The sequence below is a fragment of the Mastomys coucha genome, unplaced genomic scaffold (assembly GCF_008632895.1).
Source record: "Mastomys coucha isolate ucsf_1 unplaced genomic scaffold, UCSF_Mcou_1 pScaffold23, whole genome shotgun sequence".
Lineage (NCBI taxonomy): Eukaryota > Metazoa > Chordata > Mammalia > Rodentia > Muridae > Mastomys > Mastomys coucha.
In genome coordinates this window covers 83909936-83934041 of record NW_022196906.1, presented here as the reverse complement: position 1 = coordinate 83934041, position 24106 = coordinate 83909936, and the positions used below count along the sequence as shown (strand labels likewise).

The window sequence follows — 24106 nt, the reverse complement described above, 5'->3', positions numbered from 1 at the left end:
TTTTTTTTTTTTTTGGTTGTTGTTACAAAACTCAGAATTTATTTTTGACCACCTGCTTGGATCGTTCTAGTCTCATGTTATATATAGGCTGCTGCTTGTGAGGATAGCATCCAAGGGGATTCGCAGTGGCCCTGGGGTCTGCTTCTTGCTTCCTTCTTTGGTGACCTTGTGAAGCTCCCAGGACTTTTAAACAATAACCTTACCCTATGATTTCATGGGGCTTGGCAATCCTGGAAGCCTCCCTGTTAGCAGTATTCTGTCTAAACCCCACCCCACAGTTACCTGACAACAGCTAAGTATGCTCCACCCCACAGTTACCTGGCAACAGCTAGGTATGCTCCACCCCACAGTTACTTGGCAATAGCCCGGTAGGCCTGGCCCCCTGTAAAAGGCACTGCTTGCCCCCTCCTCTCTCTTATGCCTCTCTTATTCTTGCTTCCCTCTTGATCTCTTGGGCTTTTCCTTTCCCCATTCCGTTTCCCCTCTCTCCACATGCTCATGGCCACGGCCGGCCTCTTCTTCTCTACTCTCTTCCTCTCTCGGCCTCTATTACCTTCTTAACTCTCCTCCCCGTTCCCTGTATAAATTCTATACTATACTATACTATACTATACTATACTATACTATACTATCCTGTCCGGTGTCTGGACCCTCAGGGGGAAAGGGATGCCTTGGCATGGGCCCACTGAGGCACCCTCTCCCCCCACACCTCACCACACCCCCATAGAACATATCGTATACCTCTTTATCTTTTTATAAAGTCAACACCCCCAAGATCTGATACTTTCTTATTCACTTGCAATGCTGAGGTTACAACACAGGGCTTCAGCTTGCTAAGGAAGTGTTATGCTACCAAGCTACACCCAAGCTGGCATTCTCTTATTGGCCTATTTTTACTTCCTTTATCTCATTTGTGAACTGGGAAAGTGATAGTGTCTGCCTCATAGGCACTCTAGGAATTAAAAATGCTAAAACTTGGGATAGGGACTGCTCATCATCAATCGTTAGATGGGAGGCCTTATTGTCTGTAACACGGCAGGCTCATAAACATAGAATTTATAGTGACTGGTAAACTGATTGAGAGTTTATTGCACCGGGCACCTAGTACTACCTTAGCATTCCTGGGAAGTATTTTTTTTTTAAAGATTTATTTATTTTATGTATATGAATACACTCTAGCTGTCTTCCGGCACACCAGAAGAGGGCATTGGATCCTGTTACAGGTGGTTGTGAGCCACCATGTAGTTGCTAGGAATTGAAATCAGGACTTCTAGTAGGGTAGTCAGTGCTCTTAATTGCTGAGCTATCTCTCTGACCCTATCTGGGAAATGTTTTTTATTTTTTATTTTTTTGGCTTTTCGAGACATCTTTTCTGTATAGACCTAGCTGTCCTGGAACTCAGTCTGTAGGTTGGCCTCGAACTTAGAAATCTGTCTGCCTCTGCTTCCTATGTGCTAGGATTAAAGGCATGCGCCACCACTGCCCAGCGGGAAGTATCTATATATTCATTACGCAGATCAGGAAACAGGCTCAGTGAGGTCACTGCTTAGCCATCTTTCCAGCTCCCAGGCTAACCTTTCAGAGCTCAAAACATAATAACAAAAGTAACCAACATTACAACAGGAACTTCCTGTGTCAGATCAAGGATCTGCAGTCGTGTCTCTCTCCACCGTGTCTCTCTCCACCGTGTCTCTCTCCACCGTGTCTCTCTCCACCGTGTCTCTCTCCACCGTGTCTCTCTCCACTGTGTCTCTCTCCACTGCAGCCTGCCTGTGCGTACTCTACTGCTGAAGGACAGGAGATCTGACCCTCCCAACCTAGACAGCGACATCTGGAGTAGAACCTGGAGCTAGCAATTAACGAAAGCCTCTCTTGACACACAGTTTGGTTGGAACTTGAGTGTATAATATTTGTAAATTAATTTCTCCTTGTGCAGCCAACCAGCTCATCGATTGCCGTGTTAATATAAGCAGTGTATTCTCCGAAGCCTGTGCTTAATCTAACACCTCAAGGGGAGGTTACAGACTAGGCCTCCAGGTCCCTGAAGGAAGGTTTCCCTGATGCTCTCACTAAATTAAGGGCACCTTCTGGCCCCTTTTCAGGAAGCAGCACGTTCACTTTTGAAATCCCATGTGCTTCTACAGGATGGACATAGTATGGGAAGAGATGGCAGCATAGAGCGACAAGGTCTCATAATCAGCGTAGCAAATTCATAAGCATTGTCAGCTATTTCATGCATTGTTTCTGTAGGGACTGTGATCTTTGTTTGACTGACGAAATGGACACAAGACAAGGACATTTCCAAGATCACATGGGTGACAGAGTTGGGGCCAGCTAGGGTTCAGAGCAATGAGAGTTGTGTTGGGGAACAGTAGTTTGAACCCCAGACTTTACCACAGAGCTGCATCTGAGCAGGTCTTAAAGGACATGCCCAAAGGGTTCTTATGTTTTGCTCAAAGAACATGCTTGAAGAGTCTGCCGAAGAAGAGGTAAGGCTGTGTAGTTGAGTACATAGCAGGAGCAAAGGCCCTGGGGTCTAGATACTTATTCCCCTCTACCTACTGGGAGGAGCCAGACCATTGATTTAGTGCTACAAGAGGGAAGACCTGGTAGCAACAGCTCAGCAGCTTTCTAGAGTCACCTGATCGGAGGAAGGCCTCCTGTGACAGAGAAGTGGGCATCTGGGAAAGTCAGGAGGGTTTTGTCTGAGAAACTTTGTCTGAAGACGACAGAGAAAGATGCTATATGCTGCTCTAATCCTTGGCTGGAGGGCATCCTCCATTCTCCTCAATACCTCTATCCATATCTCACACACACACACACACACACACACACACACACTTGCATAATCATACACTCATACTTGTGCCTTGAAGGGTTGGTTAGAACTTCTGACCAGCTGTGGGAGTCTCTGGGGCCTGGGCCTGACACTACCTCTCCAGATCCATGATTTCTTCAGGGGGAGATATCAGCGGGGGGGTGTTCTACTCATTTCCACCCTCAGCTTAACTAGGGTGTATGTATGTGTGTACAGGTATGCGTTTACATACTCACAAATTCCCTCCTACATGCTTCAGCACCCTACTCTAGCATCAGGCTCCAGCGCTGACATGAAGGAGGAGTCTGTATGCCCAAGCCCCGGGACCTGCAGCTCCTCTCCCATGGCCTTACCTTGGTTAGGTGCAGTTTCCCACCAGAGCCTCTGGTGCAGATGATGAGATGCTTGGAGAACAGGAAACACTGGCGCTCACCCTCCTTCTTAATGGACAGAGATCCCAGGCGGCTCCTAGACATCTTGCTCTTATCTGACAAGGGCACCTGGATGAGGGAACCTGTAAGAAAAGGAGGTAGTGGTGAGGAGACTCTGAGCCTAACTTCAGATGGCACAGGTGGCACAGGTGGCATAGATGGCACTACCCTCTGGCCCAGCCCTGGAGGTGGAGATACAGCCACACGTGGTTGTGGAACAAGGTTGTCCAAATATACTGGTCACTCTTTCCAGCTTAGCCTCAGAGCTAGGGGATGGGGAAAATGAGAGCTCTCTCTATACAGGGTCTCACAACCAGCCAGGGGCCAGGGTCATGGCAAGCAAAGGGGCCCTACAAGAAATGGAGAGCTAGGCTGAGGTCTGGAAATGGCACTGAGTAATGAAGCTGGAGAAATGGGGGGGGGGGGGCTGGAGGCAGGCTCTGGCGTCTTAGCATGATGTATTCTCATAGCTGTGGCCTCAGCGGATATTACCAATTAATGTTGGCACTTCGCTTCAGAGCCTAGTCTGTGCATGTGGTGATCCTCAGTGTAATACAGTAGAAAGCCATTGCTGGATAGAGTAGCTGGCTGTCTCTACTCTGGGGGTCCCACGTAATACCTGCTCTATAGGTTCCCTTCCTGCTGTCCTCACTGTCCTCAGGGATCCTCAGCACGATTTGCATTGGGCTCACCTCCCCGCTCCTCTCCTCTCTGTCTTCATCTCTCTGTCCCAGAGCCAGTGTCATTCCAGAGCATACTGCCCGGCCTCGCTAGGAAAGCCTCTCTCCTCTGACTTCCCTGCCATGCTCTATGTCTGCTGCAACTGAGATGTCCATTTGTGACAGGTCTTCTTCTGCACAGGGGGGCTGGTTCTATTCTCTGGGGCCTTTGGAGCCCCATGGGGACATGGTGTACACAGGGCAAGAGTCAGTGCTGGCTGTGAGGCTCAACAGTGGGAAGGGCTGGGAGGGGTCCAGGTCCTGCTCCAGTACAGATGAGGAAGTGTGTTTTCTGGGTGACATGGCAGCTTCCTGGTCTTTGATGGGACCGTCTACTCTAGGAGAAGCTTTTTTTCCCAGGGCTTCAGGGAAGTAGAAAGAGGCTTCATGGGAATGCTTCTGGTATAGATCATGTCTTGTGGAAATCGGGAGACATGGAGACTGGGAGCTGCCCCTGGGCTTCCTGTGTCACAGGTAGACCCTCCTGGGGCCAAATGCAGTTACCATCCATGGGACATAATGCATATCAGTTCCTCCCCAGAGGCCAGGTTCTGATGTACAGATAAATCAGTAGAAGCCTGGCATAGAGCTATTTACTAGTTAGAGAACTCCAGACCTAGATGGAGGAGATGCTGCAAGATTATTTGGGGGCAGAGATCCATCTGGGGAAAACGAGTGAGTGCTGAGTTCCCCCACAGAACGTGGCAGCAGTATAAGGTGATCTTCAAATGCATCACAGCTTTGATGTCTCTGAGCCATCAGGAGCTCAACAGGGCCGTGCCATCCAGACCCATTCTCAGGGTAAGCAGGAGCCGGACATGGTAAGACTCACTTCAATGAGAACCAACGAGCCCAGGCATCCCTCCCAATGCTTCTGGTCAATTCTAGTCTCAGGCCAGTCACTATCTGTCCCCATTCTGTCTCTTACTTTTTCCACCAAAGGACAGGTCAGAGCTCACAACAAACAGCCCGTGGCTAATCTGGAGAGTAGACTCATATTTGGCATGACTGAAGACCAGTAGTATCTGCATGTGTGTGTGTAAGTTCTGCTTTCAGGTCAAGCTTTTGCATCCCAGCAGTCCAGAACATTCCACAGTCATAGTTGCAGGCCATCTACTGGTGATGTCCCCGAGTGCCACCCTCCTCTCAGGGACCTCTCGAGGGCTGCAGAGCAGTTGCCCTACCTTGGCGCACGAAGGTCTGGCTGGTGTCAAGGAGGATCTCACAGCCCTCGGTGATCATACGCTCAATGGCCAGGTTTTTGCGGATGTTCTCGGTCTCACTGACTTCGTCATGCATGATCCTGGGGAGACAGGAAGTAAGAGATATGCTGTTCCACTTTAAGGGAGAGGGATGCTCTTTCTCTGGGCAGGCCTAAGAAGCGAAGCTAGGGCGCGGGGCCCATGATTAAGAAAGGGAAGGGGATTCGTATCTGCTGAGTGTCAACTGTATGCTGGACACTAGCCAGGCTCCATCTGGTTTAATCCCCTGGCAGCCCAAGTTGCCAGGTGCTTGTTTAAGGAAAAGTGAAATGGAAATTGGCGGCTAGAAAGCAGGCTGGTCATATTTCAGTGTTGAGCATTGTAGGATAGAGAGCAGATCCAGTCCAGGGGGGAGATGTGAGCCCAGGATACCATTGTTTGTTCCGTATGTCTTACTATACACTATTCTCATTTCATGTACACTTCCTCAGGCTGTCCCCTCTTTGCTGGGAGTTGAACTCAAGGTCTTGAGGATGTTGCTCTACCACTGAACTATGCACCAGATCTTTCTGCCATGCCTTTACATGGCTCTGCTTTTAATGTTGCATGGGCTCAGGAATATTATGAGATTTGTGAGTGCCTGTCAATTATGCTAGCTCAGAGAAAGACCGGCTTTTTATCTACCTGCTTTGTGGGAGGAAAACAACCGGTTCCTTTTCTGTCTTCTGCAACTCTAGGACAATCCAGGAGGTGGCGCCATTTAATTACGTTGAAAAAAGTAACATGGGATTAAAAAAAAAAAAAAAGGAGCTCTCTGGCAATTTTGCTCTGGTGGGTTCCCAGGCTTTTTAGGAACGCAGAGAAGCACTGAGACATCCCTACCTACTTCAAGAAGCGCACATCTCATGCTTTCCTGCCCATTTCTGAAGTTCTACAGTCAATGTCACCAAGAAGGCTGCTGACCACATATGGTTTAATGTAAGGGGAGGTGCTTGTGTGGGCTATAAAATGAGCAAAGCACTCAAGCCTCAGCCAGCTGGTCCTTGGCTGTCCATGTGTGGAATGTTGGGGAGGAGGTGGGGCAAGCATTTCAGTTTACTCTTTTTTTCTTCTGGTTTAGCACTCCCATTTAAACTCTCTGGGAAATCTAGACTGGCTCCCTTCTCTCTGGCCGCCTCAGTTTCCCCTTTTCCTCCACAGAAATGTTTTCCTGAGACACCCAGTTCCTAAAGGTGGGGCTCTATTTGAGAAGCGCCAGTGGCAGAGAGAACATTTCTCATGGTGAGGGTGAAGTTTTGATTGGGCACGTTGGACTCTGAAAGGCACAAAGGGGGCGGGCAGACATGACAAGGGCAGCCAGCAAGGTAAGTTCTGCTTCTGCAGACTGGTGCTGGGGACCTATGCGTGGGTACACATAGCTGCCGAGCTCTTGGAGGGATCTCGGGTCCCAGAAGTGACAGTTATCACTGTGTTATCCTCGGTGCTATTGTGGTGGTTGAGGATAAAATGGCAAGACAAACACCTGGTCCTTAGGGAGAATGGAGCTAGAGGTGTGGGAGGAGGTACAGTTCTGAGAATAGCTAGTGTCTGGGTTGGAGAAGGTGGTGTGGTTCCTGATCTAGCCAGGACTTGGTTATCTGATAGTTTCTTTCTTTCTTTCTCTCTCTCTCTCTCTCTCTCTCTCTCTCTCTCTCTCTCTCTTTCTCTTTCTCTCTCTCTTTTAACAGTTTGAGCAATTTATTTTAGCCTTAAAGAGAAGAAGTTGGCTTTGATCATGATCATCGTGGTGCTAAAAGGGATATACCTCTCTGTGCTTGGAATTCAGCTCAATCTTCCCAAATTTTGTTCTATCTCAAATAAGCCTTTTTCGATTTTTATTTTCTTAACTTTAGACAACCAGGCTTTTAATAGTGCTTATTACTTTTTTCTTTTTCTTAAACATCACAGTGATTATAGAAGTCAGCATGTTTGGGTACAATAGACAATAGGGAGATTTTACCTTTCTAATGTTGTGTTATTTTAAATTTGATTTTTTGAGAACCTCATACGTAAGTACTGTATTTATATTATTCCCATATCTTCCTGTACTGGCTCTAGCTTTTCCTATATTCATCCATTCCATCTCAAGTTTAGGAGTATTTTTTTTTTTACTGTAAATGGCTATCTGATAGTTTCTTATCTTGCTAGGATACTTCCTGTAGCACTCTATAGAGGCAGAAGGGGGTGGGTGAGAGAACACACCAATGCGCCATTAAGGCTGGGCTCAGGAGAAGGTGCAGGTGCTGGGTGGAAGGAAGATAGAGTTAGATGCATACCTTGGCCTCTCAGGCCATCTGCACCTCAGACATGTATCTCTCAGCAATGAGGAACCCCAGAGGACATCCTAAGCCTCATCTCCGGGGAAGGAGGAGCATGTAGGATTTGGACCGGTAGAGGGTCCTTTTATCCTGCCATAGGCTCTACCGCTCTGCAGTCATGTACCCCATATGCTTCTTCTGGCCCTGTCTCCTGACTCAGTAACTCAGCAGGGTCTCAGAAGGATCAGGCTAGGCAGCTTGTCTCCTGCCCGTCTCAGCCTGTTCCTCTGCCTAGTTTGGAGCTGAGACCTGCCTAGTATTCTTTGCTGGCTTCGGGAAGTTGAGCCTACCTGACCCTTATTCCCAGTCCACTACGTCTGACCACACTGCTCAACCTCATGCTGTGACCTCCATCCAGAGTCAATCTTAGGCTCTGGTGTCTTCCTGTTTGAAGTCACTCCCATGGTCATATAGCACTGTGGTTGTCACCAAACTGATGACAGCTCTCAATTCCAGACTCTAGAACCCTCCTTTTCGGTCTCCTCCACTTGGGCAATCTAAAGGCATCTGGTCTGGAATCACTAGTCTTTTCTCGTCCTCTTACCCCAGTCCATTGGGAAATCCTACTATCTCTGTCTAGAGACAGGGCAAGGAGGGACAGATAGTGATGGCAGATGACAGAAGGCGAGAGCTCTGCCTTTGAGCTTCATTCCCAATCTAGACCATTCCCCCCCACAATCCCAGCATCTCAGTGGGGGTGTGACAGGGCTCCCCTTCCTGCTTCTGCTCTTGCAGAAGAAGGCCCCCGTTTGGACTACAGGACAGAGAAAAGGCCAAGTGAGGAATTCTATACTAGAGACCAGAGCGTCCTTAATGGTCATAGCTTTTCCACCTGTCACCTCCTGTTGTTATGGCAACTCCAGCTAATCACTTGGGAGCCCCATCCATGGGGGGCACTTATCACCACAATTTTTTTTTCTTGTTTTTTGAGATAAGGCTTCATAGATTCCAGGGTAGCCTTGAAATGTAAACTTTGGATTCTCCTGTCTCTATTTCATAAGTGCTGGAGTTTAACAGGGGCCACCATAGCTGGTTTTATGTAGTATTGGATACTGATCACAAGGGTTTGTGCATGTTGGGCAAGCACTCTATAACTAAGCTGTATTACTGCCTTGTTTTTATTTAAAACTTCTTCCTTTAAAAATATGGTTTTAAGTAGCTTCCTTAAGCTGTCTTCCGACTTAGGGTAGAGGCTGGCTTTGAACTTCTGAACTTCCTGCCTTCATCTTCTGAGTACTAGGATTTTACAGATGTCTAACACTAAACCTGGCTTACAGCTACTACAGGGTTTGACAAGCTGACACTGAAAAAGAGGAGAAGTAGGTGTTGAAAGTTCCTGGAAGCCCCTCTCCTAGGTCATGGGTCTACCAGGGTTCTGTAGGTTCTATCAGTGCCAGCGACAGCACCCAGCTGCTTCATCTAGGTCTGCGTGTAAGCTGCACAGGTCAGTTAGGGGAGCCGGCTTTGAAAGGAGGCAGGCTATGATTTTCCTGAGACAATTCTCAGCCCTGCCCTGCCCACCCTTTGCACCGTGGCTGGGCACTCACCTGGACAGCTCCTCAAGTTTGGATTTGGCATAGTCCAGGCTGTTGCGCTCCACATGCTCATGAGGTGTGTGGGCCAGCAGCTCATGGAGTGTCAGGATGTACCTGGGGATCTGTGAGTGGTGAGGGACATGGAAGGACAGGACCAGGAAGATGAGGAGCAGGTGGAGAGACAGAGGGAGCCGAGGAGGGACAGGGCAAGGAGGGAGTGACAGTGATGGTAGACAAGAGATGCATGGGAATGAGGGAGAGGGACAGAAAGCAAGAGAGTCAAGAATGGATCTTTGAACCCGATAGGCCGAGGAGGAAAGCAGACTGCATCTCTGATGTGTCTGGAGAGCCAGGACAATAGGGACCCGCATGTAACTGTCTCTAGGAACTGTCCCTTCACCTTCCCCACTGCTAGAGTGGACAGGTGCATGGGGGGCTCAGCTCGCTCTCCACCTGCCAGGATTTTGGGGAGAGGGATTGTGTCCTGCCAGCTGTGCCCTCAGTGCCCCTGCCCCAGCCTGCTCCCTTGGAGGTCAACAGCAGTCACCTGGAACATGGGGTAAGTGAGGAAGGTCTCCAGTGTGCGCTCCTCGCAGTCTGGCTTGGCCTCATACTGCTTGAGAAGCTTGTCAAAGTCCCGGTTTTGCTTGCAGTGTGCAAGGATCTGGAGGCTGTACTGGTGGTTGCGGACGAACTCCTGGTAGATGTTCAGCATTGGCAGCAGGATGTCGAACAGATCCGCTGCAGAGGAAGTGGGGTCAGCAGACCAGAGGGCGAGATAGCCCCAGGCCTTTGGCCCATTGGCCCACCCAGAGAGGCTGTGTGCAAGGTTCAAATCCCACCTCAACAGAGAGATCCCATCTTGGGGGTTACGCTGATATATAACCCATCAGAGTGGGTGGGTTCAGGACTAAGGCTTAGAGGTGTGGGCTGTCTTGTGGTAGGTCTGACTGGAGAGGCTTAGAGAGATGGTGAGGAGTTCCATACCTGATGGCTGCGGCTCCCAGGGGCCTTGCTCTGGGAACCATCTCTGGAAGACAGCCTTGGTGTAGGTCACACCTTATCTCATGGTTGATCCATATGGAGTGTGGGCAGTAACTGCCTCCACTCAAAGTGTCTTTGTAAGAGGCTGACTCTGTGTACACACACACACACACACACACACACACACACACACACACACACACACGATGTATATGGTTGGCGCGGGGAGTGGTACTATTTGGAGGTGTGGCCTTGTTGGAGTAGGTGTGTCACTGTGGGTGTGGGCTTTAAGGCCCTCCTCCTAGCTGCCTGGAAGTCAGTCTTCCACTAGCAGTCTTCAGATGAAGATGTAGAACTCTCAGCTCAGCCTGCACCATGCCTGCCTGGATGCTGCCATGCTCCCACCTTGATGATAACGGACTGAATCTTTGAACCTGTAAGCCAGCCCCAATTAAATACTGTCCTTATAATGTTGGCTTGGTCATGGTGTCTGTTCATAGCAGTTAAACCCTAGCTAAGACAGCGTGTGTGTGCATGTTCATGTGTGTGCCCACATACCTCTGTGTGTTTGTATGTGGAAGCCAGAGTTCAGTCTTTGGGGTCACCTTGAAGGAGCCATGGGCCTTGCTTTCTGAGATAATGTCTCTTCCTGGTACCTGGGACTTGCTAATTAGGCTAGTCTGGCCAGAAAGCCCCAGGGATCTACCCGTCTCTGCCTCTCCAGCACTAACTGGAGGAATATAAGTACATGCCGTTGAGTTCATTAAAAAAAAATGTTTATTAAAAAAAATGTTTATTTATTTTTTAGTTCATGTGTATGTTTTTTTAGGTTCCAGATAAATCCAGAATAAATGGCTGAGAGCCTAGTAACATATCATAGCAGAAACTGGCCACCAGATTCTCTCAGCAAGTGAACTACCTGCTGCGGAGTCTTGACTCCTCTTAGTACTTCTCACTTCCACCCCTACCCTAAACATCTCCAGCTCCTGAGCTCTGCTTCCCTTCCCTAGCTTCTCTTCCCTATATAACCCAGCCATTTTGGTGATGTGCTGTCTTGGTGATGTTGGTCTCTTGGCTCTTGGTTCCTCTCTTGGTGACCTTCCGTCTCCTCTCTTCCTCTCTCGCTCTTTCCAGCTCTACCTCCTCTCACGGCTGGGCTCAGTCTGCTGTCCTGGTTTAGTCTGGACTCTTCCATAAGCCTATGGCTATTTTCTCCTTCATACCCACTATGAAAACGTTCTCCTCAGCTGTACCTAGGAACAATTATGTCCTCATTTCTCCATGCATGCTTTGCTTATGTAAACATATCGTGTGCGTGCAATGCCCATAATGGCCAGAAGGGGCATCAGATTCGGCTGGAACTGTAGTTACAGACAGTTGTTGGTCTCCGTGTGGGTGACTGAGAACCAAATCTGAGTCCTCTGCTAGAGCTAGATCAGTGAGTGCAATCCCACTGGGCTCAGGCTTAGCTTTTTTGTGGCTTCTGGGGTTTCACTCAGGTCATTGTTCCCCCGAGACAAACATTTTACTGACTGAGCTATCTCCCTAGCCCCATAGAGCAAGGTTTTTGACATAAGAAACATCTAAAGAGTGAAGGGGGTTGGAGAGCCACATCTGGCTTGGCTCTGACTATGATTGTGCAGCCTCAGGGTCTTCCCCTCTGTAGTGAATGGAACATGGCTGTTCCTTTACCTACCAAAGTGAGAACATGAGAAAGAAAAAAGGCACAGGCCTGGCACAGATTCGGTACAATGGAAGGCACAGCTATGGCTCATCCGTGAAACCCAACAGCATAACTTTCTAGGCAACAGAGATGAAACTGGAGCCTTTGTTCTAGTAATTCAACTTCTGGAAACCTATCTCATGGAAATGGTCCCTAAAGATTTGCAACAGCTTAGAACCAATAAGAAGAGCTAGCTGGTTGCTTGGTTTCTGGTATGTATTGTTAGGGACACTGGTTCATTATGCAGCCATTGCAAAACTCAGCCTGAGAAAACTGGGTATGACAAAATGCTCCATTTACAAATGCTAAGCTAAGCTGTAACACATTGCCAGGCATGGTGGTGTACACCTTTAATTACAGCAGTTGGGAGGCAGAGGCAGGCAGATCACTACCAGTTCAGGGTCAGCCTGTTCTCATAGCAAGTTCCAGACCAGATAGGGCATCAATAGAGACCCTCTTTCAAAACAATGACAACAGCAATGTATCAGCATAATGTAATAATCTGATGTAAGCAAATGAGTGAAGTGTCTGCTACAAACACGCTTCAGACTCTAACTTTTCAGGAATGTGAATTACTGAAGAGAAAACCTGCACACTCTCAGATCTCTGTGTAGGGAAATGTAGAAAGGAACATGGCCATGACTAGGGTGGCTGCCCTTGTGGGACAGAGTGACAGGTGATATTTTAAGTGTTTTCTACTTTTCTGGAGTTTGAGATGTTCCTGGTGGGTGTGTTTCTGTGTGGGCACATTGCTGTTGAAAGGGAAGGTGGACAAGCAGATAGAAAGATCTCATTCCCTTCTAGGAGCACATACCACTCGTCTTTCTCCTCTCAGGAACTCTGGGGTCTACAGAGAGACTCACTGTGATGATCTAGAGGTGATAGAGCTGTCTCCTGCCCAGGAAAGGAATATGAGGGACCCCGTAGGGATGGCTACTCACCCAGCACCAGGGTGGGCCAGCTGGAGATACGAGCCTTCAGGCCTTGGTAGAAGATCTGATGCAGGAACATGATGGTCTCACTGAAAGAAAAAGCACAGGTGAGCTCCTGCCTGGGCTTCCTACCTCCCTGGGGGAGGACCTTGCTGGACATTTTAGTGCCATACTAAATCAGGGCCCTCAATAGGAGCTCTAATTGCCTAGGATTGAGTGGCAGAGCATTAACCACCACACAAGCCCCTCTGACCAGGGGGTGTGAGCCCATGAAGAGGGCAGAGAAGAGCTGCTGTGACCAGCAGCCAGCTGTGTGCAGAAAAAGCCTTCTCTGCCCACTTCCCCTCCTTCATCTGCCTCCAATGACTTCCCCTCCTTCATCTGCCTCAAGGTATTGGAGAGACCTGGAGAATACAGAACAGGAGCCACTGACGGTGGGAAGAGATGGGGCCTGGGACCCACCTAGAATGATGCTCACTTCTGACTCAGGCTCTTTCCTAGCTGTGTGTTCTCCAGCAAGACACCTAATATCTCTGAAATCCATATCCTCCTATGTGAAATAAGCTGAAGAATCTCCTGCAATGCTGAGGATGCCTGGATGCCTGGTACACAGTAGGAGCCTAGCAGAGCCCAGATCCCCACTAGCCCTTTAATGCCTTCATTCATCCTTTCTCTTACCTTACCTCCTCCCCCTCCCTGACTACCCCACACAGAACCTTTCAGACATCCTGAGGGTCTTTGCCCATGGACCCCTCTCTACTCACCTCTGCTGCTCATGGCTCCCTTACCTCTTCCCCCTGCTCAGGTAGTACTGATACAGTGAGGGAGAACACATCCAGGCAGAGAGCAGAGCCTAGTCCCAGGGAAGCCACTCCAGGCAGCCAGAAGATAGGCACCCGATGCTAGGACATGCACCAGTAAGGGAAGGAAGCTCTTTAGATCCCTGATACTGCACAGGCCAGTGTAGCAAAAGATTAGCAACAGACCAGGAATATCACAGAAAGGACGGTAGAGACAGACTGAAGACATTACAAGGGGTGGCTCCAGACCATAATACAGCATTGCTTATTATTATTATTATTATTATTATTATTATTATTATTATTATCAGCATTATTATTATTATTATTATTATTATTATCAGCATTATTATTATTATTATTATTATTATTATTATTATTATTATTATTATTTGCTTACAGGCTAATTAATCTACTCACAAGATTTTTTATTTTCCTCACTCTTTAGACTTTAGTCTGACACAGTATTGTGATGTCTCTGTGTGTCTGTATGGTGTATATTTGGTATAAGCACACTTGTGGGTGCTAAAGCCCATCTACATGAGAGTGGAGATCAGAGGAGAATATAAAGTGCCCTGCTCCCATCACTTTGCCTTGCTCCTTTGAGGCAAAGTCTTTCACTGAACCTGGAACTGGGCTGGCAGCCAGCAAGCCCCAGCCATCCAGCACAGCTACGTCAATTTTTTTTTATATGAATAAAGATTTGAACTCAGATCCTCACTCTCATGTAGCAAGAGTTCTTGCCCACTTAGCCATCTTTCCAGTCTGAGTATGATGACTTCAAAATCCACATACCCTAACTGAATAACAATTCCTTGTGGAAATATGCTAATGGCTGCCCGAATCCTCCGCAAGCCGGTCCTGCTGAGGAAGGTCTTGCAGTAACACTGACCACTGTGACCAATGAGGTGACTGCTGAAGGTTAGAGTGGCTGTGGTGACTTCTTAAACTTCAGTTTCCCAGATTCGCTGACTCTTCTTCGGGGCAGGAGTTTTCAGTTCTGTATTTTATGGCCAGGCAAACTTCTTCCAAACTTAGAACCCCAGACCCTGCTACTGTTGGAAGTAAGTGTCTGTAGCCCTCCGAATCTTCTGTCACATCAGAGTGCTCACAGGGTCTCCATGGGCAGGAGCTACCCAAAGGCACTAGCTTCTTCCTTATATCCCAAGACTGCAGCCCTCCCATCTCACCTTCAGATGCCACTTCTGATCCTGACTCTTTGCTGTATCCACCACACCTGAGATGAGTCTTTGTGGAAGTCTTGGTTGCCTCCAAGTCACCATCTTCTTCCAAGCTCCCGTTAACGTTAATGTCTTGGTCTTTTCCCTGAATCACAGATGTTCTTTCTGACATCTACAATGGTGTGTGTTCTCCAGAAGTTCTTGATTGAACTCTAACCAGATCATTTAGAAGAATCCCTATCTGTGGCATCCTTACAAAAGTATATTTCTTAGATAATCAGATTTGAAAGTTGATATTCTTCCTTGAGGTTCCAGCTGTAGACCAGATGTCATGTTAGAAGGCATGAGATAAACATTTGCTTTATATGACTCTATCTTAGCTCTGGGGTGACCAGGTGCACCATCAATCACTGGTACTATTTTGGAAGGAATCTTTTGTTTTTCCTTAGCATTAGATCTCAACAGTGGACTTCCATGTTATATATAGATGTGCCTGGCTCCCTTCATAGAGCACAGGTGAGGAAGATACAGGCTTCTGAGAATTCAGAATTTTAAATGATCACTGGCTTAGCTCCTATGTCTGGGTCCTTAACAAGACAGCCTATTCTTTAAAGCTCTGAAACCAGACATCAATTTCTCTGTAGCTATGACAGTCTTCCACAGACTTGTCTGTTCTGTCAGGCACTTTGGTCCACATGGGGAATCAGGTGTGAAGTGCAGCTGCCTTCATGGATTATCTCTGATCCATCTTCTAGGCCACTTCCTCCAGTTTCCCCATCAGTCCCTTGCATTGCTCCTTGGAGGAATGACTTCTGTCCATGAATACCTGCAAGCTTCTACAGCCTTCTCAGAGTTGAAGAGAGTTAGTGCACCTCTCTGGTAAAGCCATTGTTTATTTGAGCTTCCCTCTGGAAGTGCCTCTCTAACAGTCATATGATTGTTAGAGAGACACTGTTAGAAGTGTCTCTCTAACAGTAATATGACTGCTAGCCTTCTTAGCACTGGTGTTTATTGGACCAGCTCCTCCTTTTTTTAAAATAGAAGATTTATTTTTGTTATTTTTTTAAAATTTTTTATTTAAATTTTTATTTAATAAAAATTTTTTTATTAAAATTTTAAAAAATTTTTATATTTTATTTTATTTTTATTTATTTTTTTTATTTTTGTTATTTTTAACTATGTGCGTGAGTGTGGGTATGTGCCTCTCAGGGCAGGCACCAGAGAAGGCCAGAGGCACAGGGTTTCCTGGAACTAGAATTACAGAGCTGTCTAACGCGGGACTCAAACTCTGGTCCTTTGCAAGGGCTGAAGGAGTACTTTATGCCAAGCTATCTCTCCTGCCCTGGAGTAGCACTTTTACTTCTCTTCAAGGCTGTTTCCTTTGCCTTCAGAACTTGGCTGCTTGTCATAAGAAGCTTGGCTCTCGGGCCATTCAGCTCTCAGCATGCATTTCTCACTGAGCCATATTTTTGCTTTTGACTCAAAATAGGATATTGAGAATGTGTTTTATTCACACACTCGGGGGCCACTGTAGAGTTATCGTTCCAATTTCAGTATTATCTCTGGAGATCAGCAGGCCAGAGGACAGTAAGCAAGGTACAGTAATGGCCAACTGGTGGAGCCTCCAGAATGTACACAGCATGTATCATATCAAATGGATCATTTTCTCCCTGCCCCCCGCCCCACCCCCACCCTCTGCTCCGTAACAGGGTTTCTCTGTAGCTCTGGCTGTCCTGGGACAGGCTCTGTAGACCAGGCTGGCCTCAGAGTCACAGAGATCCACCAGCCTCTGCCTCCCGAGTGTTGGGATTAAAGCTGCCAATGGATTATCTTAAGATTCATGGCATCCTAAACAATTAAACCATACAATCAAAGTCACTTCTAACAGATCATTATAACATAACAAAGTTTCAAATGCCACAAGAATTAGCAAAATGTGGTAGAGACATAAACTGAGCCTACGTTGTTTGATGGGTGTGCTCCGTGAAGCCTTGCACTATGAAAAGGCACATCTTTCATACTCAGATCACATTCAGTATGGGTGTGATAGCATACACCTGTAACCAGCAATCTTGTGGTGGGGATGGGAAATAGAGACAGGTATCCATGGCAGTAAACAACAAAGAGGTGCTGTTTCAAACAAGGTGGAAGGAGAGGACAGACAGACATCCAGAGTTTTCCTCTGACCTGCACATGCATATGCCTACACTCACACGCAGGCACACACAGGCGTGTGTGTGTGTGTGTGTGTGTGCATGTGCATGTGCACACACACAATTTTAGTGGGTTGGTTGAACGTTTTTCCTGGATAACAGCCTTTTGTTTCTATTTTGGGAATTCCCTAGTATTGCCTATTTACACCTTTCTCTCAAGAATTTGAAACAACTCCTTCAAACACAATTCTGCATGTGTGAGCCCCAGCATTCACTTAGGATTTATCATGGTTGGTGATGTGGTTTTCCATTTTGCTATGAGAGGATCTCTGTTTTCTTTCTGCCTCAACCTTGGATATCAGGTCTTTTCCAACCTCTATTTGATTTATTTATTCCAATCCATATTTACCTGTACTTTAGTTTATGTGAAAATACTTAACCAAAACTTGCTTTGCTGTAATATGAGAAGAAAGGCTATGAGTATGACCTTCCTCTTTAATTGGTACGCCAAGGGTCCAAGTCAAATTAGAATGCCTATGGTTTTTAATAAATTCGCAAACATTCTTCAGCCTGCACGGGGAATTTCACTTTGATTTGATGACATGCTGGCTAATTCTTAGGTGTTATGTTATCACCATGTTATGATATACTTTTGTTATTTCTATTTATCTATCTACCTATATATCATCTATCTACCTATCTGTCTGTCTATCTATCTATCTATCTATCTATCTATCTATCTATCTATCTGTCTATCTACCTATCTACCTATCATCAATCTACTTACTTATCATCTATCTATATATCTACTTATCATCAATCTACCTACCTACCTATCATCTATTTATCTATCTACCTACCTACGTATCTATCATCTATCTACCTACCTATCATCAAATTACCTACCTACCTATTATCTATTTTTCTATCTGTCTATCTATCTATCTATCTATCTATCTATCATCTATCAACCTACCTATCATCTATCTACCTACTATCATCAATCTACCTACCTATTATCTATCTACCTATCATCAATCTACCTACCTACCTATTATCTATTTATCTATATACCTACCTACCTATCATCTATCTATCTATCTATCTATCTATCTATCTATCTATCTACCTATCATCTATCTATCTACCTATCTATCATCTATCTATCTACCTATCATATATCTACTTACTTATTATCTATCTATCTACCTACCCATCATCAATTTACCTACCTATTATCTATTTGTCTATCTGTCTGTCTATCTATCTATCTATCTATCTATCTATCTATCTATCTATCTATCTACCTAATGTCTATTTATCTATCTACTTACCTACCTATCATCTATATGCCTTCCTATCATCAAATTACCTACCTACCTATTAACTGTCTGTCTGTCTATCTATCTATCTATCTATCTATCTATCTATCTATCTATCTATCTATCTATCATATATTATATCATATCATATCTATCTATCTATAATCTATCTATCTAATTATCTATCTATCTATCTATCTATCTATCTATCTATCTATCTACCTACCTATCATCTATCTACCTACCTATCATCTATCTACCTACCTACCTATTATCTATTTGTCTGTCTATCTATCTATCTATCTATCTATCTATCCACCTATCATATCATATCTATCTATCTACTGTTATCTATGTATCCACCCATCCATCTATCTAGCCATCCACCCACTCACCCCACTTCACCCACCTTTGTGTCTATGTGGTATGTGCAAGTATGTACACACACTTCCATGGGAGTGAAGACAAGAAGTTGATGTCAGGTATCTTCCTCAGTTTCTCTGTGTTTATTGTGGCAGGGTCTCTCACTGAACCCAACATTCATTAATTCAGCTTGTTTAGTTAGCCAGCTTGCTTGGGGGACTACAGGCAGACCACTGCAACCCCCAGCATTTGTGCAGTACTGGGGATCTGAACTCCAGATCCCATGTTTGTGCAGCAACTAAATACCCACATGACCATCTTTCCATCTTATAACATATTTTAATTGGAGGTAGGGAATGTGTCTTTCATTGTTTAAGTGGACATTAAAATAATTTTTTCTAGGCTGAAATTTCAGTGGAATTATATTAAATTTGGAGAGTATTTTTGGTGAAAAGAATGTTTTTGATATGGAAACTTTCTAATCTGGACATTAGTACACCTCTCTCTCCACCCCCTTCCTCCTTTTCCTCCTCCTCCTCTTCTTCTTCTCTCTTTCTTCCTATTCCTCCTTCTTCCCCCCTCTCTTTGTGTGTGTGTGTGTGTGTGTGTGTGTGTGTGTGTATGAGTGTGTGTAAGCACAGGTGCTTGCAGGTGTGTAGCCATGTGATGCCAGAGGCCAGCCTTTGGAGCATTCCTCAGGAACACTGTCAACCCTATGTTGAGACAGGGTCTCTCACTGGCCTGAAGTTCAACAAGTAAGCTAGATTAATCAAGCTAGCCATTGAGCTCCATTACGCCCCAGGGATCCTCTGGTCTCTGCCACCTCAGTGCTGAGATCACAGGTACACACTACCTCAGGTTTTTCACACTGTTTCTGGAATGGAACTCAGACCCAAGTACCAACCAAGCCATTTCCCCAAGTCCCACTTGTGTGTTTTTCGAGTCTTTTAAAAAAAGATATAAGAAAGCTTTCTGTCTTGATCACTTGGGACCTCTGTTTATTTCTCCATAATCATGTTGCTGCTTCTATTTTGAGCAGGATCATTTTCTCATATTTTAAAGTTACTCTGTAGACAGTGGGAAAAGCTACCCTCATTTGGATTAAAAACTACCTGGATTTTGGACTCACTGCCAGGTTCCCATTGATGATGACCTCTGATTTATCCAGTTCAGCTACTCCTCCACCATCTGCTTCTTCTCTCACTGAATGGCAGCTTCAGCTGGCCAGCCCCTCAGTCACTCCACCTAATCATCATGTTGTGGATTCTGTGCTCTGCTCTCAGGGACACCTGCCTCTCTATCATCTCTTCCCAGACTATTGTTAGTGGGTTCCTCAGGAGTCCTCTGCTTCCACATTTGCCCTCAGCTCACCCTCTCTCTTAATGCAGCAATTAATTCTTGAACATCTGAGCTGACTTAGAGTGGCCTTAGCTTGCCCTATACCCTCCTAGCCCATCTTATATTCTTTCTCATTTTGTTTCAGCCACTCTGCCTTTATTTCTGTCCACTGTACTCAAGTTTTTCTTGCCTCGGTTTTTGCATAGGCCATTCTCTTGGTATATACTGACATTTTTGAGTGGGAGGAGCAGAGTAGGAGAGAAGTGGGAGGGAAAGAAGGGTGTAGTATTATCTACATCCAAGTATACCTTAAAATTACTTCAGATTTATTTATTTTATTTTAGGTGTATGAATGTTTTGCCTGCATGTATGTCTGGGCACAACATGCATGCGTGGTGCCCATGGAGGTCAGAAGAGGGCATTGGATGCCTGGAATTGGAACTTTGGTTTTTGAGCTACCCTGTGGGTGCTGGGAACTCAATGTGGGTCCTCTGCAAGAGCAAACAAGTGCTCTTAATAACTGAGCCATCTCTCCAGCCCCAAGTATGCCTTTTTAAAAAAATTGACTTTTGGTTAGAATAATCGGAAGGCTTTCCAGTTTATTCAGTTCTGTCAGTGTAGGTAAAAATGATTGATTTCCTTCAGTTCTGTCATTTTAAGTAAAAATGATTGATTCTTTTAAAATGCTAAGTTTATCGAGACTCTTTAAGGAGAGTGCACAGCATAGGTTTTCTAAATGCACATACCCTTTCAAAGGTAGAAAGCTGTGAGCCCTGTGCTGAGCTCTGCCAACACACAGCCAGGCACCAGACCAGAGGCTGGTCATTCCATATCCAAATCTGGCCATAATAAAGACAGAGATTGGGTTCCAGGGGTTACTATCCTCACCACACTCTGTGTTAGAGGTTAGCAGCTGTGGCCTGTTGGGCACACATGACACACCCCATCTTGGATGACTTTCACCTTTTTGAGGTTATTGTTGTTTTAAAACAGAATATCACTATGTGCTTAAGGATGCTGGGGAGCCTGCTATGCATTCCAGACTGGCCTTTGTCTCTCCAGTGCTGGCATTATAAGAATGTGATACCACATGTGGATTTTTGGGTTTTTTTTTTTACACTGTAAATGGTTGGGGGGAAGAACCCTCCAACAGATATTTTGTGACATGTGAAAATTATATGAAGTTCAAGTTTTAATGTGTATAAATAAAATTAATTGGAATAGAGCCACCCCATGTGTTTGTGTCTCTATTACTGCTTAGTTGCCATAGGAAATGTAGGCTCCACAAACTCTAAAATATCGATTTTTTTAAATTAATTTTTTAGTGAATAGCAATGACATTTTATATATTATTGTATTTTGCTCAGGCTTGTCCCTCCACTACCCTTCTGTTCCTTCTCACTCCTCCCACTATGAAATAAAATTACTCATATGTGGTCCTTTCCAGGTAAGTTTTCCTAGTATCCCAGGAATTATGGTCCTGCCCTCCTCACCCTCTGGAAAGATCTTGACACTAAAGAGATCCCGTTTGGGTTTGTGAGGAGGCTCAGTGGGTCAAGCACTTGCTTCACAGGTATTAGAATCTGCATTTGCATCTCCAGCACTCCCTTGGAGCCTGGAATGGTGGCTTAAGTCAGCAATCCCAGCTCTGGGGAAGCAAAGGATCATTGGTGCTTGCTGGTCAATGAGTATAGCCAAATTAGTGTGATCTAGATTTACTGAGAGATCTTGTTCCAGAAAATAAGGGGAAAAAACCCAAGGAGGAGAAAGACCTTGGGGTAGGAGACGCCCAGTGTTGACTTTTGGTCTCTACATGTACACAAGTGCACACACTCACACGTACACAAAAGAAATCGCTGTTTAAAGGTAGTGAGGGCTACTGCAGAGAGGCACTCGAGGAGTATACAGAAGGGAATGTTGGCTAATAGCTATCAAGAGGTCTGGGGGCTGGTGAGAGACAGAACATCCAAGGGAACCAACGAGGAAAGGACAGTAGTTCATCTGAGACCTGCTTACCTGCCTCCTTCTGCATTGACCAGGAAGGGGCATGACCAAGGCCAGGCCAAAGAGGCCAGAGTGGGGCCAGAGCAGGGCAGAAGCAGGCCTGTCTACACTACTAGTTACGGTGGCTTAGTGCCCACCCCTGTCCACTCCCTAGATCATTCAGACATGACAAATGGATTTTGGCATTTCCTCCCATGGAATTCCTCATTGGCCCAAACCAAGGCTCCAGGCAGTCACTCACTGTCAATCATCAGAGTGAGCATCAGGATACAGACATAACCCTGTCACCAGGCTGAGGAGACCCTTAGCACAACTGTGGCTTCCAGCTCTCAGGGCTGGGTATGGATTTTATTAAAAGGAAACTGTTCAAGTCTGTAAGTAGACCGTGCTGGCCACTCAGAGCCTGCTACCGCCGCTTAGGTGAAGGAGCAACCGAGGTATATGACAAGCATGCAATTAACACCCTTCGTGACACTGCCTACCTGGAGGAGAGAGGTCTCTTTCTTCTCTAGGACCTTTTTACTGAGCACCAGTAAATTAAATCACTAAATTGACATCAGGTTTCTAAAGTGGCCATCCACTTCCTCTCGAAAGCAGTGTAGCTGTGTAGAGCCGCTCTCCAGTAAACCAGCAGGCAGCTTCCCTCTTCACATGTGCTGCCCAGAGCCCTTCCTTCCCCATGGTTGAGGTGGAAAGCAAGCAGGATCAGGTTCGGGAACCTGTCCCCAAGGCACTTAGAGTAGAAGGAAGGGCGGGGCTCACACAGTGGAACAGACTTCAGATAGCGGACATATTTGGAGCCCTGTGCTATGATCCAAGCTAACGAAGAGCATGGAGCATAGGAGAGAAGCCCAGCTTGTCTTTCCTTGTCCGCCCTGTGATGCCTCTTTCTCACATGCTTCTGTCCAGTGGGGGTCTTAGCACAGGAACCTCTCGGAAGTCAAGGTTGCTGCTGCTAAGCTCTCAAAATCCCCACTTCCCCCCCAAAACCCATGAATACAAATAAGCTTTCTTTTCCTTTCTTTCTTCTTTTCTCCCCCCCCCCCCCAGTTCTGTGAACAAAACTGAGGGTCTCCTGTGTGCCAGGCAAGTGTTCATCATCTGAGCTGTATTTCCAACCATTTTAAAAAGGTAAAGTCCAGATATTTTGTTATTGCATCATGAAATAGATGAAGACAATTCGTAACGGTCAAACATTGAAAGTAGAGTTTCTCATTGGCAGTGTTATTGGTATTTCTGGTAGAATAGTTCCCGTGTGTTATAGAATGTTTGGACATATCCATGGCCTTTGCCCACACATGTTAGTAACAACCTCCTATAAACTTTTGCAAACCGTCATTGTTAACTCTCTTACCACGGCCAAAATATTTTAGATTTCAACTATGTCTGCCTTAGTTTATACTCCCATCTCAGGCTCTGAAACTGGTCATACTACCTTGACTTATTACCCTCCTCCTGGGACTCAGATTCCTCAGGAGCACTTGGTGGAAAACACTCGTGGGTTTGTGTCAGGATTCAGCTCAACGTCTGGCAACCAATGCCTCCCACCTTTGTGGTTCCCCCTCTTTACCTGTTCAGAAAGATGCTGCTGACGTCGTCATGAGTTATAGGGGGTTTCTTAGAGCTGGCAGCCATGCGCAGTGGGCGCAGGAAATTGTTGACAAGGATGTGTAGTTGCTGCACGTACTCAGCCTCGGCCTCCAGCATGCTGAACACTACCTGGTTCCTCTTGCGCATGCTGTCGGCGTGGGGAGACCGGATATAGTCCTGGATGATGTTCTTCCACTTTCGACGGCACAGCCATCCCCGAAGGAAGCTTTGGACCTGGTAAGGAAGAGTGGTTAATGTTTGTATAGGTTACTCTTGTTCGTAAAAGTTGTGAGCACACCAGGGCCAGGGGCCAGGAATTTTCATCCTCACTGCTGGGAGTATAGGGAGAAAAGCCGATATGTAGGGCAGGCCTGGCTGTGCTGCCTGGGTGATGCTGAACATGCCCCATGGGCCCTCAGACACTTCCCAGATGTGAAATAGGGATCAGAAACATCACGGTACGGACTAGAAAGCTAGTTAGAAACATGTGTTCTAGAGCCTGCTCCAGCCTGCTACATTTTTTTTAAAGATTTATTTTTTATTTATTTTATGTGTATGAGTACACTGTAGTTCTACGAACGGCCATGAGCTATCATGTATGTTACTGCTAGTAATTGAACTCAGGACCTCTGACAGCCCCGCTCGCTGTGGCCC

General features: G+C 46.0%; 1 protein-coding gene across 4 annotated transcripts in view; it reads right to left on the bottom strand.

The window, feature by feature from the left end:
* Rasgrf1 (Ras protein specific guanine nucleotide releasing factor 1) overlaps positions 1-24106 on the bottom strand; it is a 119237-nt gene that overhangs the window by 50473 nt on the left and 44658 nt on the right. For all 4 annotated transcript variants that reach the window (XR_004111462.1, XR_004111463.1, XR_004111464.1 and 1 more), the window contains 6 exons: positions 23433-23686; positions 12711-12790; positions 9610-9803; positions 9075-9184; positions 5153-5271; positions 3172-3332 (listed from right to left, as the gene is read on the bottom strand). Coding sequence is in view for 1 of the 4 variants with exons in the window: in XM_031343930.1 (XP_031199790.1) it covers positions 3172-3332; positions 5153-5271; positions 9075-9184; positions 9610-9803; positions 12711-12790; positions 23433-23686 (918 nt within the window). In the remaining 3 variants the exon portion in view is untranslated. The remainder of the gene's footprint in view (positions 1-3171; positions 3333-5152; positions 5272-9074; positions 9185-9609; positions 9804-12710; positions 12791-23432; positions 23687-24106) is intronic.